Source organism: Salvelinus fontinalis, chromosome 42, assembly GCF_029448725.1.
Source record: "Salvelinus fontinalis isolate EN_2023a chromosome 42, ASM2944872v1, whole genome shotgun sequence".
Lineage (NCBI taxonomy): Eukaryota > Metazoa > Chordata > Actinopteri > Salmoniformes > Salmonidae > Salvelinus > Salvelinus fontinalis.
In genome coordinates this window covers 14,912,594-14,931,270 of record NC_074706.1, presented here as the reverse complement: position 1 = coordinate 14,931,270, position 18,677 = coordinate 14,912,594, and the positions used below count along the sequence as shown (strand labels likewise).

Here is an 18,677-nt window from a genome sequence, read left to right as displayed (position 1 = left end):
CAGTAATGATAAATATACTGCTAGACAATTTGGAGAAAAAAAACTCACTCCCAATAGAAAGTGAAGTCAAAACATACTTGGCAAGTCTACTGGCAGAGCAAATCATTAAGATTGACTCCCCTAATCGGTTTATTTTGGAAAATGCCGTAGGAGTGCCCGTACAAAAATAACATGCCTCAAAAGTGCAATAATAGGCTAACTCCACTCCAAGGTCTTATTCACAAGGCACAAAACGGAAGAAACCTGGCTGAAATGGGACGATACGTTTCCTTTTTCGGTCGCACAATCTTTTGAAACGCTGTACCCTAATGAACAAGTGCGACACCACAATCCCTCTGCTTTTGAATGTGTGGATAGATTAAAACGGGATGAACAGGAAGTGATCAGAGTCAGTCATTAGTACGGATGAGATAAGAGATAGAAGCTAGAACAAATAGAGGACATCCAACATCGGCTTCTCATCCCAGAGGGATGAGAGTGGGGAGCTATGTGCTGTCCACTCCAATGGATTTCATTGAGCTTCAGGCTATTATGGGTTTTATATGGACTAATTGAGTGTTGCACTCCTCTGATCATGGAAAGTGAATGTGTAATGTTGGTGGTTGCTCGCAACGTTGCATCGAATCTTCTCTGCAGTGTGTCACGAACCGGACAGAGTGGGAGGGTCATCACAAGTGTTTCTCAAATGATGCAGATATACGGACACAATACCCGACAGACAGGAAGACCAGCCTGATTACTACAAACACACTGCGATTTTGGAGTCTGATAAGGTCCTGAGAACATCGATATATGCCTTCTTCGGGCATTCCCAAAAAATAGAGAGAGATTTCCCAGCAATGGGCGCCAACTCGTTCTGAGCGCTGCATGGAACACCATACCACCGCGGGGTTCACAATGTTCTAGCAAGCCGCGAGAATACTTGCTGATAGTTGATGGTAACAGCGCCTCGTTTTTAGTTATTTTGATTTAAGCCTTCCCCAAACCATAGCACTAACCTTTTCACCACTCAGAATGAATACCCAAATGTAACTCTTTTGAAAACAAATCAAAGTTTATTGGTCGCCTACACAGATTTGCAGATGTTATCGCAGGTGCGGTGACATGCTTGTGTTTCAGTTCAGTAATAAAATAAAACAATTTAAAAAACTATACCCATAATCCCCCCCTTCAAAAAAAGAAAAGAAAGACATATCAGATTAAACAGCATACCACCCTGCATACCACTGCTGGCTTGCTTCTGAAGCTAAGCAGGGTTGGTCCTGGTCAGTCCCTGGATGGGAGACCAGATGCTGCTGAAAGTTGTGTTGGAGGGCCAGTAGGAGGCACTCTTTCCTCTGGTCAAAAAATAAATAAATATATATATCCCAATGCCCCAGGGCAGTGATTGGGGACACGGCCCTGTGTAGGGTGCCGTCTTTCGGATGGGACGTTAAACGGGTGTCCTGACTCTCTGAGGTCATTAAAGATCCCATGGCACTTATCGTAAGAGTAGGGGTGTTAACCCCGGTGTCCTGGCTAAATTCCCAATCTGGCCCTCAAACCATCCTGGTCACCTAATAATCCCCAGTTTACAATTGGCTCATTCATCCCCCTCCTCTCCCCTGTATCTATTCCCCAGGTCGTTGCTGCAAATGAGAACGTGTTCTCAGTCAACTTACCTGGTAAAATAACGGTAAAATAAAAATAAAAAAATAAAATAAAAACAATGTCAGAGTGTATGTGTATATGTATAGAATGGTGTGTATAGACAGTATGGACAGTATATGAATAGAAACGGTGGGTACAGCAGTAGTTATATAGGATGAGCCATGACTAGAATAAAGTATATACATATAAAGTGTGTAAAACAATACTATTAAAGTGACCAGTGTTCAATGACTCAGTTTCTGTTTTAACCATGTAACCACGAGTCACAAATAGATGTTCATCCATAATAAACTCAGCAAAAAAAGAAACGTCCCTTTTTCAGAAAACTGTCTCTCAAAGATAATCGTAAAAATCCAGATCATCATTGTAAAGGGTTTAAACACTGTTTCCCACGCTTGTTCAATGACCCATAAACAATTAATGAACATGCACCTGTAGAACGGTCGTTAAGACAGCTTACAGACGGTAGGCAATTAAGGTCATAGTTATGAAAACTTAGGACACTAAAGATGCCTTTCTACTGACTCTGAAAAACACCAAAAGAAAGATGCCAAGGTTCCCTGCTCATCTGCGTGAACGTGCCTTAGGCATGCTGCAAGGAGGCATGAGGACTGCAGATGTGGCCAGGGCAATAAATTGCAATGTCCGTACTGTGAGACGCCTAAGAAAGCACTACATGGGAGACAGGACGGACAGCTGATCATTCTCGCAGTGGCAGACAACGTGTAACAACACCTGCACAGGATCGGTACATTCGAACATCACACCTTCGGGACAGGTAAAGGATGGCAACAACAGCTGCCCGAGTTACACCATGAACGCACAATCCCTCCATCAGTGCTCAAACTGTCCGCAATAGGCTAAGAGAGGCTGGACTAAGGGCTTGTAGGCCTGTTGTAAAGCAGGTCCTCACCAGACAAACCTACCGTCGCTGGACCAGACAGGACTAGCAAAAAGTGCTCTTCACTGACGAGTCACGGTTTTGTCTCACCAGAGGTGATGGCCGGATTTGCGTTTATCGTCGAAGGAATGAGTGTTACAACGAGGCCTGTACTCTGGAGCGGAATCGATTGTGAGGTGGAGGGTCTGTCATGGTCTGGGGCGGTGTGTCACTGAGATTGTTGTCATTGCAGCTTGTTGTCAATGCAGGCAATCTCAACGCTGTGCATTACAGGGAAGACATCCTCCTCCCTCATGTGGTACCCTTTCTGCAGGCTCATCCTGACATGACCCTCCAGCATGACAATGCCACCAGCCATACTGCTCGTTCTGTGCCTGATTTCCTGCAAGACAGGAATGTCAATGTTCTGCCATGGCCAGCGAAGAGCCCGGATCTCAATCCCATTGAGCACGTCTGGGACCTGTTGGATCAGAGGGTGAGGGCTAGGGCCATTCCCCCCAGAAATGTCGGGGAACTTGCAGGTGCCTTGGTGAAAGAGTGGGGTAATATCTCACAGCAAGAACTGGCAAATCTGGTGCAGTTTACATGGAGGAGATGCACTGCAGTACTTAATGCAGCTGGTGGCCACCCCAGATACTGACTGTTACTTTTGATTTTGACCCCCCCTTTGATCAGGGACACGTTCTTCATTTTCTCTTAGTCACATATCTGTGGGACTTGTTCAGTTTATGTCTCAGTTGTTGAATGTTTTTATGTTCATACAAATATTTTTGCTGAAAATAAACGCAGTTGACGGTGAGAGGACGTTTGTTTTTTGACGTTTCTTCACACGTTCTTCCAACCTCACAGAAAGACTCGCAGAAACGCACCCACCCACACACATTCCCGGCTCCCTGTTCTGTTCTGATGTTCTGACCTCCCCTCTTGACCACTCAGTAGTGGGCGCGGTGTTATGCCTGTTTGTCTGTCTGTGTCTGTTCACACACCCCCTTCTTAGAAGACCAGGAGCAACAAGCAATCCTATGTGCACTCGGTAGAGTTATTATTATAGCTTGTACTCATACTGTGTGTTGAAGGTGTTTGTGTGAGGGGTGGGGTGTGTGGTGACACAGGGTGGTGCATGTGTGTGTGTGTGTGTGCACTGTGTGGAGTCTGTCTGTCTGTGAAGTTGGGAGAACATAACATATTTCTGTAATCGCATTGACCGAGATTCATCCCCCTTGATCCTTTGAACCAACGTCCAAAACTCCAAAGATCCATCATGTGCACTGGAAAGAGACAACATATCGAGTTTAGTGGAGATGTTTTGCTCAGGGGTAGGTGTGGTTATTTAAGCACTAATACCTCTGGAATAAGAGGGCAAAAAACTTATTTCCATTTTTTTTCAGCGAAGCGTCATTGATTTGACCCACTGATTTACTGACTGAGATAGAACTTTTCCGTAAATGTGGAGTCTGATGACAGTCCAAATCGACCTGCTTGTTCCATTACTTGTCCCACCGACATTCTCTGTCTGCGTCCCAAATGGCGCCCTATACCCTTCATACCCTCTAGTCAAAAGTCGTGCACTGTATAGGGAATATGGTGACAATTGAGACAAGATATTATCTGTGTCCAGGCTGAGAACTTTCTTTATATTCTGTCGCATTGCCGAGCCAATATAAGTAGGTTATGTGGAGTTGCTTGATTTACAAATGCAGTGTGGGTTTAAGTATAAATAAGGAAAGGTGAGAACTTTCTGATAGAATCAGGTCAACTGTCATAAGATGAGAGGAATGGCGTTCCTTCCTGCTCTTTTGTCTCTTGTAAAAGCATGAACTCTGCTCGTGAGAAGGATGACAACGACGATGACCAATGATGACCAGAATAGGAAGGACAGCGTGGTCGATGGTGACGAGAAGGATGATGATGATGGTAGTAGTGGCAACAATATTCACAAGGAAAGTGACAGCGATAAAGACGACGGTGACGACAACGATGAAGGCCTTTGTTTTGACATGTTAGTGTGACTGACAGGAGCAGGGGACGTTGCTTCACTCGGACCCCTACAACACTACAGTCCCTTTGGTGTTAATTAAAAAAAAGCATTCTCACCGAACTAGAACCATTTCTCTATGCTTCCTCTGTTTTAGTCTCCGAAAACAATGAGCACCTCCAGCTGCTGCTCGCATACCACAGTAACTCCATGAGTTGCGTACCAAACGTCCATCTGAGTAATATTATGTGGTATGCGAGTTATCACTGCAACAGCAAAGCAGTGCTAACCCTGCTTTCAATCAGCCCTTCTCAGGAACATAGTGTACACATTAGGACAGCTTTGTGGACAGGTATCTATCCGAATATGGACACCATACTTGACCACTAACAACCTACTCTACCAACCTGCCAGATAGGAAATCCCCAGAACACCCTGCAAATATCACTTACGTTTAGGAGAGAAAGGAGTAGGCTGCTTTGTGCCACGGTTACATAGGTCCCCAAAGGGTTCAGTTGAAAGGTGTACAATGGTGTGCCTGTCTATCTGTCACTGTGTTTCCTGGATAGTTCCACTCCAACAGGACTGATGATAGCTGTATCCACAGTGGAATATTCTTGAAGGTTCCACTGGGGAAAAGGGAGCCCAGGGAAGGTCAAACAAAGTGTCAAACAAAGTCACCAAAGTGCTTTCTTTTGCATTAGCTTGACCATTTTCCAAAATGGCCGCCTCCGAGTCTTCTTTGAGCAAGGTGAGCACGGGCTAGCACACACCAAGCCCACACCAAGCTCACACCAGCCCAGCCTAAGGCAATCCCACACCAGCCCAACACGGGCCAGTCCACACCAGCCCAACACGGGCCAGCCTAAACCAGGCCCAGCTAGAGGCGGGGGCACGTTAAAATATTTGGGGGCGTGGTTTGCACTGAGTTCTTGTTGTGCAACCGTTACTGAGAGTGTCGTTAAAGTTTAAGTGTTGTGTTGTGTGATGGACATTTTAAATTGTTTAAATCTTGTACACTGCCAACGATGAAGTCGTCTTATTTAAAAAAAAAAAAAGTTCAAATAGTGCATATGATATACGAGAAACTTAAAGGTAGACTCAGCTAAATTACTTTTCCACGAGCAGCATCGCAGATAATGAGGTGAGCGAGATGCAAGACTTTGCTCTCACAGTCACACACAGTGTCTGCACATGTGCATGGGTTCGCTTCATGCTGTTCACACCGTGGTAGCCAGGCCACCAAAACAGAAGAGAAGTTGTGCCTCGTGCTTCAACGCTCTTAGTTGTTGCGGAAAATGACCCACTGAAATGATGCATTTAATTAAATTGTAATAAATAAATAAATAAATACATTCCTATTAAACAGCAAAGGCGCATTGATCCAATGTTGGCAGCATACATGGGGGATATCATGCCAATGTGGGCATGTTTACTGGGAGGTGTCTCACTGTTTGATTGTTTCTGATAAGTTTTGCCAGCATCGTTCATTTGTAATTTCCTTTGCGCTGGTGAGGCTTGTAGATAAACTCGAGAGAGCATCTGGTTTTTCTCAGTTAGCCCACCAGGGAGATCGCAGTCTAGATAGGAACCCGAAACCGGCACCAGAACTATTAGCTTCTTCCGCCAAGGTTCCTGGCTGTGTGATCTCATCAAACACTGATTTAGCTACGTGTCAGGCTAAAACACACAGTTCGAACTAACAATGAAGTGCCTCGGAGAGGGATGGATTAAGCAGAACCAGCACAATCCTGGGTGGTTTGTTTGTATTGGTAAGATTGTTTGGTGTACAGATTTCTCACAGGGAGTATATTTTCTGTTTTGGAAATGTCTCACCCTACTGCTAAATCATGCCCAAACGTTAATTAACATCATGGATGTTGTGTGTATTTTGACAGAACAAGACCAAGCCATGGCTAATACCAGTTTGGGATGGCCAGAGGATCTGGATGGTGATGCCAACCTTTCTTCTCTCCAAGGGTCCCTGGAGAACTTCTGCGCTACGTCGTCAAGGCACCAGGCATCCCGAGTGATCCTGTATGCCTTCTTTACAGCGGGTATCGTGTGCACAGTGGTGGGCAACTTCCTGGTGGTCCTGGCCATCGCGTACTACAAGCAGCTGCAGTCGCCCACCAACTCGTTCGTCATGTCCTTGGCGGTGGCCGACTGCCTGGTGGGGTTGGTGGTCATGCCCTACAGCATGGTGCGCACCGTGGAGGGCTGCTGGCTCTTTGGCGCCCTCTTCTGCCGGGTCCACTCCAGCCTGGACGTCATGCTGTGCACCGCATCCATCTTCCACCTCAGCTGCATCGCCTTCGACCGCTACTACGCCGTGTGTAACCCCTTGGTCTACCACCTGAAAATGTCCCAGGGCCGGGTAGCCTTCCTGATCGTGGTCTGTTGGGCCGTCCCGTTGCTCATCTCCTTTGGCCCCATTATGCTGGGCCTCCACAAGGCCGGGGTGGACATGGTGCCCATGCCGCCCGAGGACGCCTGCGTCTTCCTGGTCAACCGCGTCTACGCCGTCATGGCCTCCCTGGTGGCCTTCTACCTGCCCATGGGCATCATGCTAGCGGCCTACTGGAAGATCTACAAGGCGGCCAAGCGGCAGGCCATGCAGATCAGCGCCATGGAGAGCCAGTTTTCTGCCGGGGTGGGCAAGGACTCCAGCAAGAAGCAAAGGCACCGCAACGCCATGAGGAGGGAGAGGAAGGCGGCTAAGACCCTGGGGATCATCATGGGGGTCTTTCTCCTCTTCTGGCTTCCCTTCTTCACCCTCAACATCGTGGATCCCTTCATCGACTACAGCACAGCGGTGGAGGTGTGGGAGTTTTTCCTGTGGCTGGGGTACGTTAACTCGTCGCTTAACCCATTCTTGTATGGGTTCTTCAATAGATCCTTCCGTAGAGCGTTTATGATGATTATGGGATGTCGGATATGTCTGTCGAGCTCCTCACCGGGTCTGGACTTATCAAAAGAGAGCAACGAACGCAAGGTCAACCAATAGGAGACAAGAATTGCAACACTCCACACATGGATGTGACATCGACCTATCACACGCCAAGAAAGAGGGCAATGGGACACACAGACAACCAATAGGAGACTTTTAAAATTACCGGCTAATTGTGTACAGGTAGAGAACACTTGAAGGGATAAAGTTGTTATATTAAAGAGGATTAAGCCACTGACTGATGAAAGCATTGACGTTTAAAACAATCTGTGCATTTCGGAGACGGACAAAACTGAAATAAACACAAGATTGAACTGCAAAACCCTCAAATGACAGGGTGCAAATAAACATTGTATTTTGGTAGTCGTTCAAAATTTAAAAAAAGAAAGAAAATACATGTAAAAAATAAAGAAGTGAATACTCTTCAGCAAATGTTGTTCTAGTGTGTAAATAAATATAATGTCTGGTTCTTCATTTGCATTTCAAAAATCTCAGCGATCCAAAATAAATAGTCATGTCTGCTTGTCTGAATTGGTCGCTCGATAAATTGTTTGGGTTTTCTATGATGATTGATGTATGGGGTATAAGAATGTACACAACCAAGGTTATTACACTTTTGTGTTTTTATATTTGTTTTATATTTCTATTCATTTTTCGATTTTGTTTTGAATTCAGTTTAGTTTCTGTTAGCTGAGGTGATTTGTTCAAGTGTGACGGCTCTATCTAGAAACAATTGACCCTTGATTGCGATACGGTTTTGGAAACCTTCAAAACCAACTTGATTATCATCCAAAATAACTTTACAAATTAAAAAGATACGCTTACAGTTTTACCACAGATTTCCAACGTTTTTTGGGGAGGTTTGAGTTGACATTTTTTGGGGCTTCCCTCCCAAGTTTCCATTAGCTCAGGAAGTGCAAATCAAAAAACATCAATGGAAACTGTGTTAAAATGACACAAAGTAAGTGTACCTTTTGTATTTGTAATTTTTTTTTTGGGGGGGGTGATATGAAAGTAGAGTTTCTGAGGTTTCCCTATTAAACGCAGTGATTATCAACTTGTGGGCACAGCGTCTGTACAATTGTACAGGTTGGCCCCGCTGTGGTCAATTGTTCAAATGAGAGCCCTATGGCTGTCTTTCCTTGAGTTCTTGAGAGCTAAGGTTTAGGTTAAGTTTAAATTATAAAGTCAATCTTATTGTAACCTCGTCCTCAGGCAAGTGCATATAAGCCTGGTACATCAACGATTCAAAGTTAGCCTTAGTGGGACTGACCAGAGGATTTTATTGGATTGACCTTGAGTAAAGTATTTGTCGTCATCAAATCACACAACTAAGAGGTGTGGCTCTGTGCTTGTAGTCTCCTAGCGTAACAGGGAGGGTTAGGGGGAAAGTAGTTGGTAGATTAAGCTGATTAAGCCAATGCACTGGGAGTTTCTCCCGGTGTTTCTATATTGGCTAACAAAGGGAAAATTTGACATGTTGGTCCACCAGACTCTTTGCGCATTTGGGATTAATCTTAATGGGACTTGGATTTGAAAGGAATAGCGCTGAGGCTGGTGCAAAGAAAATAGATGGTGGAAGGAAACTCTCTCTCACCCATTTTTACACCAATCCAATGCTTTTTATGTAAGAAGAATTAAGTTAGTCTCCTAGACGTTTTTTAATTATTTAAAAAAACAACATTTTAGCAAGTGTTAGTGATGCACAAGCTAGGCCTTTTTTGAAACATCGCCATCTCCTGGCCGCATTAACCCGCCAGATTCAGTTGCTTGAAAACGCCCCAAAAGCTCAAAACCCCCTTTCGGTTTTTGGCCAAAAGTAAGCTAAACATTCAGGGTGATTCAGGGTAATTCAGGGTGATTTTTATTTAATTTTATTTTGTTTTGGAGTCAAAGATAATGGGTTTGTTAATTATTTATTGTTTTCGTTTCATTTTTGGTTTACAATAATAACCTTGTACACAACTCTGATGAAAGTTTTAATCATCTTACATAGTCACCTTATAATGAGGATACTGTCCACACTCTGTTTGCATAGAGTGCTTCTGACTACCGACTATCGTGTTGATTAGAGAAGAGAGGAGCACACAGAAGTAATTGGGCTCAACTTGTTTATAATAAGAGGATGGTCTCTGTATGACTTTGCCATGAATGTGCGATGTGTCCCCTGCCAAGTGTGGACCCATTACAAACTAGTTTCAAACTGAGTGCTGTAATAAAGCAGTATGCACACACACACACACACACACACACACACAAACACGCGCACGCACGCACGCAAACATGCACACAAACATTCACACACACATAAACACACACACGGTATAACCACTTGGGTTTAGATTGCCTCTCAGGACATATTTGTAAGAGGAAATAGCCGGGGCGAAAATAGAAGCTGAAATATGGTTATGTTTTGATTAAATGGTGCTTATGAAATGATCACTGCCTGTGACTGGACAGACAGGGTCAAGCACTGGCACCAGCCAGTCCGACCATGCCAAGTAAGAATAATAAGGGAGAGAATGGACTTTGGGTTCGTGCCAAGGAGAGAGAGGAAGAGAAGGATAGTGGGGGGGAGAGATGAGAGAAAGAGAGAGAGGGGAGAGGGGTAAAGGAGAGATGAAGTAAGAGAAGGAGTGGGTGTCAGTGAATAACAATGTGAAGAAGGAAAAGAGGGAATAGCACGAGATGAGAAAGGAAATTCCACCGGTGTACTTCTATGTACTTTGTGCAAAAAAGCTAACACATCTCCCAAATGTTCTCTCCACTCTCCATTTTAACAAAGCGAGTCTCCAATTTCTTTTGGAGACCAAATGAACCACAACTAAATCAGAACCTGGCCAACATTGAAAACAGCCAAGACAAAAAATATCCTTCAAGCAGGTTACCGAATGATATGATTTTGTGAACATTTACTTGAATTTCACGAGATATATAAACTCAGCAAAAAGAGAAACGTCCCCTTTTCAGCACTCTGTCTTTCAAAGATAATTCGTAAAAATCCAAATAACTTCACAGATCTTCATTGTAAAGGGTTTAAACACTGTTTCCCATGCTTGTTCAATAAACCATAAACAATGAATGAACATGCACCTGTGGAACGGTCGTTAAGACACTAACAGCTTACAGACGGTAGGCAATTAAGGTCACAGTTATGAAAACTTTGGACACTAAGGCGTTTCTACTGACTCTGAAAAACCCCAAAAGAAAGATTGCAATGTCCGTACTGTGAGACGCCTAAGACAGCGCTACATGGGAGACAGGATGGATAGCTGATCGTCCTCACATTGGCAGACCACGTGTAACAACACCTGCACAGGATCGGTACATCCGAACATCACACCTGCGGGACAGGTACAGGATGGCAACAACAACTGCCCGAGTTACACCACGAACGCACAATCCCTCCATCAGTGCTCAGACTGTCCGCAATAGGCTGAGAGAGGCTGGACTGAGGGCTCGAAGGCCTGTTATAAGGCAGGTCCTCACCAGACATCACCGGCAACAATGTTGCCTATGGGCACAAAAACCACCGTCGACGAGTCGCGGTTTTGTCTCAACAAGGGTGATGGTTGGATTCATGTTTATCGGCGAAGGAATGAGCATTACACTGAGGCCTGTACTCTGGAGTGGGATCGATTTGGAGGTGGAGGGTCTGTCATGGTCTGAGGCGGTGTGTCACAGCATCATCGGAATGAACTTTTTGTCATTGCAGGCAATCTCAGTGCTGTGCGTTACAGGGAAGACATCCTCCTCCCTCATGTGGTACCCTTCCTGCAGGCTCATTCTGACATGACCCTCCAGCATGAGAATGCCACCAGCCATACTGCTCGTTCTGTGCGTGATTTCCTGCAAGACAGGAATGTCAGTGTTCTGCCATGGCCAGCGAAGAGCCCGGATCTCAATCCCATTGAGCACGTCTGGGACCAGTTGGATCGGAGGGTGAAGGCTCGGGCCATTCCCCCCAGAAATGTCCGGGACTTGCAGGTGCCTTGGTGGAAGAGTGGGGTAACATCTCACAGAAACAACTGGCATATCTGGTGCCGTCCATGAGGAGGATATGCACTGCAGTACCCAATGCAGCTGCTGGCCACACCAGATACTGACTGTTACTTTGATTTTTAACCCCTTCTTTGTTCAGGGACACATTATTCCATTTCTGTTAGTCACATGTCTGTGGAACTTGTTCAGTTTATGTCTCAGTTGTTGAATCTTGTTATGTTCATACAAATATTTACACATGTTAAGTTTGCTGAAAATAAACGCAGTTGACAGTGAGAGGACGTTTCTTTTTTTGCTGAGTTTATTTATGGCAGAACCAGGGGGACTGGAGAGACAGATAGGGTAACAGACTGTGACTTGAAGCATAGCTTTGTCATGCTGAGTGCTTTGTGTTTACGCCCAGAGAGATTCACCGCTCACACACACCTCAGGTGGATTAGTCTTCTGGAGGTACAACAGGAAGAACACACACACACACACGCACACACACATATTTTTCAGATTTGTTTCTCAATCCTTCATCTGAGGCAAAGAGTCTTGAGAGCTGGTTTGTGTGAGGGAGACGAGATAAGGAGAAGAAGAGGAATACACATTTCCCATGTTTACCTATACAGAATCCGATGTGTAACTCCATACGGTTTACCTTCTCACTCGAAAATGATCAAACACTTCCAATATTCAAACGTTTGTTCTTATAACTTGCCCTAAAAGGACCGTACCCTGTTTCATCACAACGGGAAGCCGTCGAGAGGTGTTAAAACACGTCTCCTGGACTTCCCAATCTGCCCTTGCTTGGATGATTATTGTGATAACAACAGTCCACCCTGCATGGGATTGGTGATTTGGAAGAGAAAAAGGAAAAAGAAACCTCTCCCTGCAAAAGGTTATATAGGCTGTTTGATGAGTACGGCAGATGTGTTCTCACAGCTGATAGAGCATCACTTGTTTTGGCTGTTTTAGTCTGCAAGAAACATCAAAACAAGCTCTGATGGAGGACGAACCTTATCGGCTGGGAATGAGTTCATGTTATAACACTGATCCTACACCGCAGTTGTGTTGCACCAGTTTAGTTTGTCAGTAATGTGTAAAGTCTTACTAATATCCTGAGGCATTACTAGGGAGTTTATAACGAGGGGGTTTTCGAAATTTGGACATGTACAGCGCTTTTGGAAAGTATTCAGACCCTTGACTTTCCACATTTCTGTTGTGTTACAGGCTTATACTAAAATGGTTTAAGATGTTTTTTTTGCCCTCATCAATCTAAAGACAGTAACCCATAATGACAAAGCAAAAAACTGTTTTTTAGAAATGTTTGCTAATTCATAAAAGATAAAAACTGAAATATGACATTTACTTAAGTATTCAGATCCTTTTCTCAGCACTTTGTTGAAGCACCTTTGGCAGCGATTACTGTCTTGAGTCTTCTTGGGATGACGCTTCAATCTTGGCACACCTGTATTTGGGGAGTTTCTCCCATTCTTCTCTGCAGATCCTCTCAAGCTCTGTCAGGTTGGATGGGGAGTGTTGCTGCACAGCCATTTTCAGGTCTCTCCAGAGATGTTCGATTGGGTTCAAGTCCTGGCTCTGGCTGGGCCACCCAAGGACATTCAGAGACTTGTCCCGAAGCCACTCCTGCATTGTCTTGGCTGTTTGCTTAGGGTCGTTGTCCTTTTGGAAGGTGAACCTTCACCCAAGTCTGAGGTCCTGAGTGCTCTGGAGCAGGTTTTCATCAAGGATTTCTCTGTACTTTCTTCCGTTCATCTTTCCCTCGGTATTGACTAGTCTCCCAGTCCCTGCCGCTGAAAAACATCCCCACAGCATGATGCTGCCACCACCATGCTTCACCGTAGGGATGGTGTCAGGTTTACTCCAGACATGACGCTTACAGACGTGACGTGCCTTTTACTGAGGAGTGGCTTCCGTCTGGCCTGATTGGTGGAGTGCTGCAGAGATGGTTGTCCTTCTAGAAGGTTCTCCCATCTCCACAGAGAAACTCTGGAGCTCTGTCAGAGTGACCATCAGGTTCCTTGTCACCTCCCTGACCAAGGCCCTTCTCCCCCGATTGCTCAGTTGGCTCGGGCGGCCAGCTCTAGGAAGATACTTGGTGGTTCTTAACTTCTTCTACGTATATAAGAATGATGGTGGCCACTGTGTTCTTGGGGACCTTAAATGCTGCAGACATTTTTGGTACCCTTCCCCAGACTTCCTTTTGATATATTTTTGGAATATCTGTTGTTCCATGTAGAGAATATGTTATTCAATGTGTTTGTATGGGCTGATAGCAGTAAGGCCAAAAATACTTTTTTCATCAAATCATTTGTTGATATTTTTTTTATACTTCAAAGGGTCTTACATTTCAAAATCAAATAGCAAAATAATCCTTGGTATGACCTTCTTAAAACAATCTAAGCCTGAATGGCTTAGACAGGGCTTAGAGACTGATGGATTAGACTTGGGGCAAAGTTACCATTTTATCACACATGCAGTGTTTTGGGCAAGATAACCAAGATTTCGTTGGGCCTCCATGTTGTTTGATCTACTACAGTGTGTGTCACATACAGCGTTCCTCACTGAGTTCCCTGAATTCCTATCGAACCTTGTAGTCATAGCAGATAATATTCACATTTTTGGTGACTTTAATATTCACATGGAAAAGTCCACAGACCCACTCCAAAAGGCTTTCGGAACCATCATCGACTCAGTGGGTTTTGTCCAACATGTCTCTGGACCTACTCACTGCCACAGTCATACTCTGGACCTCATAGAATAAATGTTGTGGATCTTAATGTTTTTCCTCATAACCCTGGACTATCGGACCACCATTTTATTACATTTGCAATCGCAACAAATAATCTGCTCAGACCCAACCCATGAGCATCAAAAGTCGTGCTATAAATTCTCAGACAACCCAAAGATTCCTTGATGCCCTTCCAGACTCCCTCTGACTACCCAAGGACATCAGAGGACAAAAATCAGTTAACCACCTAACTGAGGAACTCAATTTAACCTTGCACAATACCCTAGATGCAGTTGCACCCCTAAAAACGAAAAACATTTGTCATAAGGAACTAGCTCCCTGGTATACAGAAAATACCCGAGCTCTGAAGCAAGCTTCCAGAAAATTGGAACGAAAATGGTGCCACACCAAACTGGAAGTCTTCCGACTAGCTTGGAAAGACAGTGCCGTGCAGTATCGAAGAGCCCTCACTGCTGCTCGATCATCCTATTTTTCCAACTTAATTGAGGAAAATAAGAACAATCCGAAATTTATTTTTGATACCGTCGCAAAGCTAACTAAAAAGCAGCATTCCCCAAGAGAGGAAGGCTTTCACTTCAGCAGTAATAAATTCATGAACTTCTTCGAGGAAAAGATCATGATCATTAGAAAGCAAATTACGGACTCCTCTTTAAATCTGCGTATTCCTCCAAAGCTCAGTTGTCCTGAGTCTGCACAACTCTGCCAGGACCTAGGATCAAGGGAGACACTCAAGTGTTTAAGTATTATATCTCTTGACACAATGATGAAAATAATCATGGCCTCTAAACCTTCAAGCTGCATACTGGACCCTATTCCAACTAAACTACTGAAAGAGCTGCTTCCTGTGCTTGGCCCTCCTATGTTGAACATAATAAACGGCTCACGATCCAACGGATGTGTACCAAACTCACTAAAAGTGGCAATAATAAAGCCTCTCTTGAAAAAGGCAAACCTTGACCCAGAAAATATAAAAAACTATCGGCCTATATCGAATCTTACATTCCTCTCTAAAATGTTTGAAAAAGCTGTTGCGCAGCAACTCACTGCCTTCCTGAAGACAAACAATGTATACGAAATGCTTCAGTCTGGTTTTAGACCCCATCATAGCACTGAGACTTGCACTTGTGAAGGTGGTAAATTACCTTTTAATGGCGTCAGACCGAGGCTCTGCATCTGTCCTCGTGCTCCTAGACCTTAGTGCTGCTTTTGATACCATCGATCCCCACATTCTTTTGGAGAGATTGGAAACCCAAATTGGTCTACACGGACAAGTTCTGGCCTGGTTTAGATCTTATCTGTCGGAAAGAGATCAATTTGTCTCTGTGAAAGGTTTGTCCTCTGACAAATCAACTGTAAATTTCGGTGTTCCTCAAGGTTCCGTTTTAGGACCACTATTGTTTTCACTATATATTTGACCTCTTGGGGATGTCATTCGAAAACATAATGTTAACTTTCCCTGCTATGCGGATGACACACAGCTGTACATTTCAATGAAACATGGTGAAGCCCCAAAGTTGCCCTCGCTAGAAGCCTGTTTTTCAGACATAAGGAAGTGGATGGCGGAAAATTTTCTACTTTTAAATTCGGACAAAACAGAGATGCTAATTCTAGGTCCCAAGAACCAAAGAGATCTTCTGTTGAATCTGACAATTAATCTTGATGGTTGTACAGTCGTCTCAAATAAAACTGTGAAGGACCTCGGCGTTACTCTGGACCCTGATCTCTCTTTTGACTGTTTCAAGGACAGCTTTTTTCCATCTACGTAACATTGCCAAAATCAGAAACCTTCTGTCCAAAAATGATGCAGAAAAATGTATCCATGCTTTTGTTACTTCTAGGTTAGACTACTGCAATGCTCTACTTTCTAAATAAACTTCAGTTAGTGCTAAATACAGCTGCTAGAATCCCGACTATACCCCCAAAAATTTATCATATTACTCCAGTGCTAGCCTCCCTACACTGGCTTCCTGTTAAGGCAAGGGCTGATTTCAATGTTTTACTGCTAACCTACAACGCATTACATGGGCTTGCTCCTACCTATCTTTCCGATTTGGTCCTGCCGTACATACCTACACGTACCCTACGGTCGCAAGATGCAGACCTCGTAATTGTCCCTAGAATTTCTAAGCAAACAGCTGGAGGCAGGGCTTTCTCCGATAGAGCTCCATTTTTATGGAATGGTCTGTCTACCCATGTGAGAGACGCAGACTCGGTCTCAACCTTTAAGTCTTTACTGAACACTCATCTCTTCAGTGGGTCATATGATTGAGTGTAGTCTTGCCCAGGAGTGTGATGGTGAACGGAAAGGCTATGGAGCAACGAACCGCCCTTGCTGTCTCTGCCTGGCTGGTTTCCCTCTCTCCACTGGGATTCTCTGCCTCTAACCCTATTACAGGGGCTGAGTCACTGGCTTACTGGTGCTCTTCCATGCCGTCCCTAGGAGGGGTGCGTCACTTGAGTGGGTTGAGTCGCTGACGTGGTCTTCCTGTCTGGGTTGGCGCCCCCCCCCTTGCGTTGTGCCGTGGCAGAGATCTTTGTGGGCTATACTCGGCCTTGTCTCAGGATGGTAAGTTGGTGGTTGAAGATATCCCTCTAGTGGTGTGGGGGCTGTGCTTTGGCAAAGTGGGTGGGGTTATATCCTGCCTGTTTGGCCCTGTCCGGGGGTATCATTGGATGGGGCCACAGTGTCTCCTGACCCCTCCTGTCTCAGCCTCCAGTATTTATGCTGCAGTATTTATGCGTCGGGGGGCTAGGGTCAGTCTGTTATATCTGGAGTATTTCTCCTGTCTTATGACGGCTGCGTGGTCCCATGGTGTTTACACTTGCAAAATATTGTTTGTACAGATGAACGTGGTACCTTCATGCGTTTGGAAATTGCTCCCAAGGATGAACCAGACTTGTGGAGGTCTACAATTTTTTTTCTGAGGTCTTGGCTGATTTCTTTTGATTTTCCCATGATGTCAAGCAAAGATGTTCTGAGTTTGAAGGTAGGCCTTGAAATACATCCACAGATACACCTCCAATTGACTCAAATGATGTCAATTAGCCTATCAGAGGCTTCTAAAGCCATGCCATCATTTTCTGGAATTTTCCAAGCTGTTTGAAGGCACAGTCAACTCAGTGTATGTACACTTCTGACCCACTGGAATTGTGATACAGTGAATTATAAGTGAAATAATCTGTCTGTAAACAATTGTTGAAAAAATGACTTGTGTCATGCACAAAGTAGATGTCCTAACCGACTTGCCAAAACTGTAGTTTGTTAACAAGAAATTTGTGGAGTGGTTGAAAAACAAGTTTTAATGACTTCAACCTAAGTGTATGTAAACTTCCGACTTCAATTGTATTACTACTGACATTGATTACTTCATTGTTTGGAAAGCAAGGAAGGCATTTCACTGTTCTTGTGCACATGGCAATACAACTTGAAAACTCCCTCTCACTCTCTTCTCTCTCTCTGTCTCTCTTTCTCCCTCTCTCAGTCCTCTTAGCTGAAGTCTCTGTCTGGAGTAATTGCTTGTATGGCCATTTTGTTATTGTCAGCTTGGCAGAAATTTTGGCTAGGCCCCTCACACAGCGGCTGACTCATACAGTACTTAAGGGATCGTCCCAAATGGCACTCTATCCCCCATTAAGCTGGTCAAAAGTAGTGCACTATATAAGGAATAGGGTGCCGTTTAGGACACAGATGACTATGATTTATGTCTAGTGCTTTCCTTTGTCTCAAAAGTTATTGGGGGGATATACACTGAGTTGACAAAACATTAGGAACATCTGCTCTTTCTGTGACATAGACTGACCAGGTGAACGCAGGTGAAAGATATGATCCCTTATTGATGTCACTTGTTAAATCCACTTCACTCAGTGTAGATCAAGGCTGTCAAACTGATTCATGCAGGTTCTAGTGTCTGCAGCTTTTAGTTTTTTCCCCTTTCAATTAAGACCTAGACAACCAACTCGATATTAGGAAGGTGTTCTTAATGTTTTGTGCACTCGGTGTGTGACACACAGAGGCAAGGTACCATTTTTGATGCCCTCATCTGTGGTACAGTAGTTTTACTACTCTGGTAGTGCTACTATTACTCAAATGGTGTCAGAGAAGACGTCGTTGATGTGATCATGGACATTTGAACTGAATTGTGATTGTGAGGGAATGCAGCTGGTAGGGGGTTTCAGTAAATGGTAAATAGCAGCTGCCAATAGTGACACCTGCTGGGAATGACAGGTACAGTACAATATGTAGTTACAATGCATATGTGGTGTGTAGTATGTGTGGGTATTTTGTCCGAACCTAGCCACCATACAATGTACCTGATACAGCCAGTTAAGGTTTTACCAGTTGCTCCGTTGAATCGTTTCAGCCTAGCATTTTAGTGCTAGGCTGGAACAAAAGCCTGCACCGACCAAGGCCCTCCAGGACTGACATAAAAAAAGAAAGCTG

General features: G+C 44.4%; 1 protein-coding gene across 1 annotated transcript; it reads left to right on the top strand.

The window, feature by feature from the left end:
* Positions 1-6,346: 6,346 nt before the first annotated feature.
* LOC129841339 (5-hydroxytryptamine receptor 4-like) lies at positions 6,347-7,912 on the top strand. The gene has a single exon (XM_055909563.1). It carries the CDS (start codon positions 6,400-6,402, stop codon positions 7,531-7,533), a length of 1,134 nt encoding a protein of 377 aa, XP_055765538.1. The 5' UTR covers positions 6,347-6,399; the 3' UTR covers positions 7,534-7,912.
* The last annotated feature ends 10,765 nt before the right edge of the window (positions 7,913-18,677 follow it).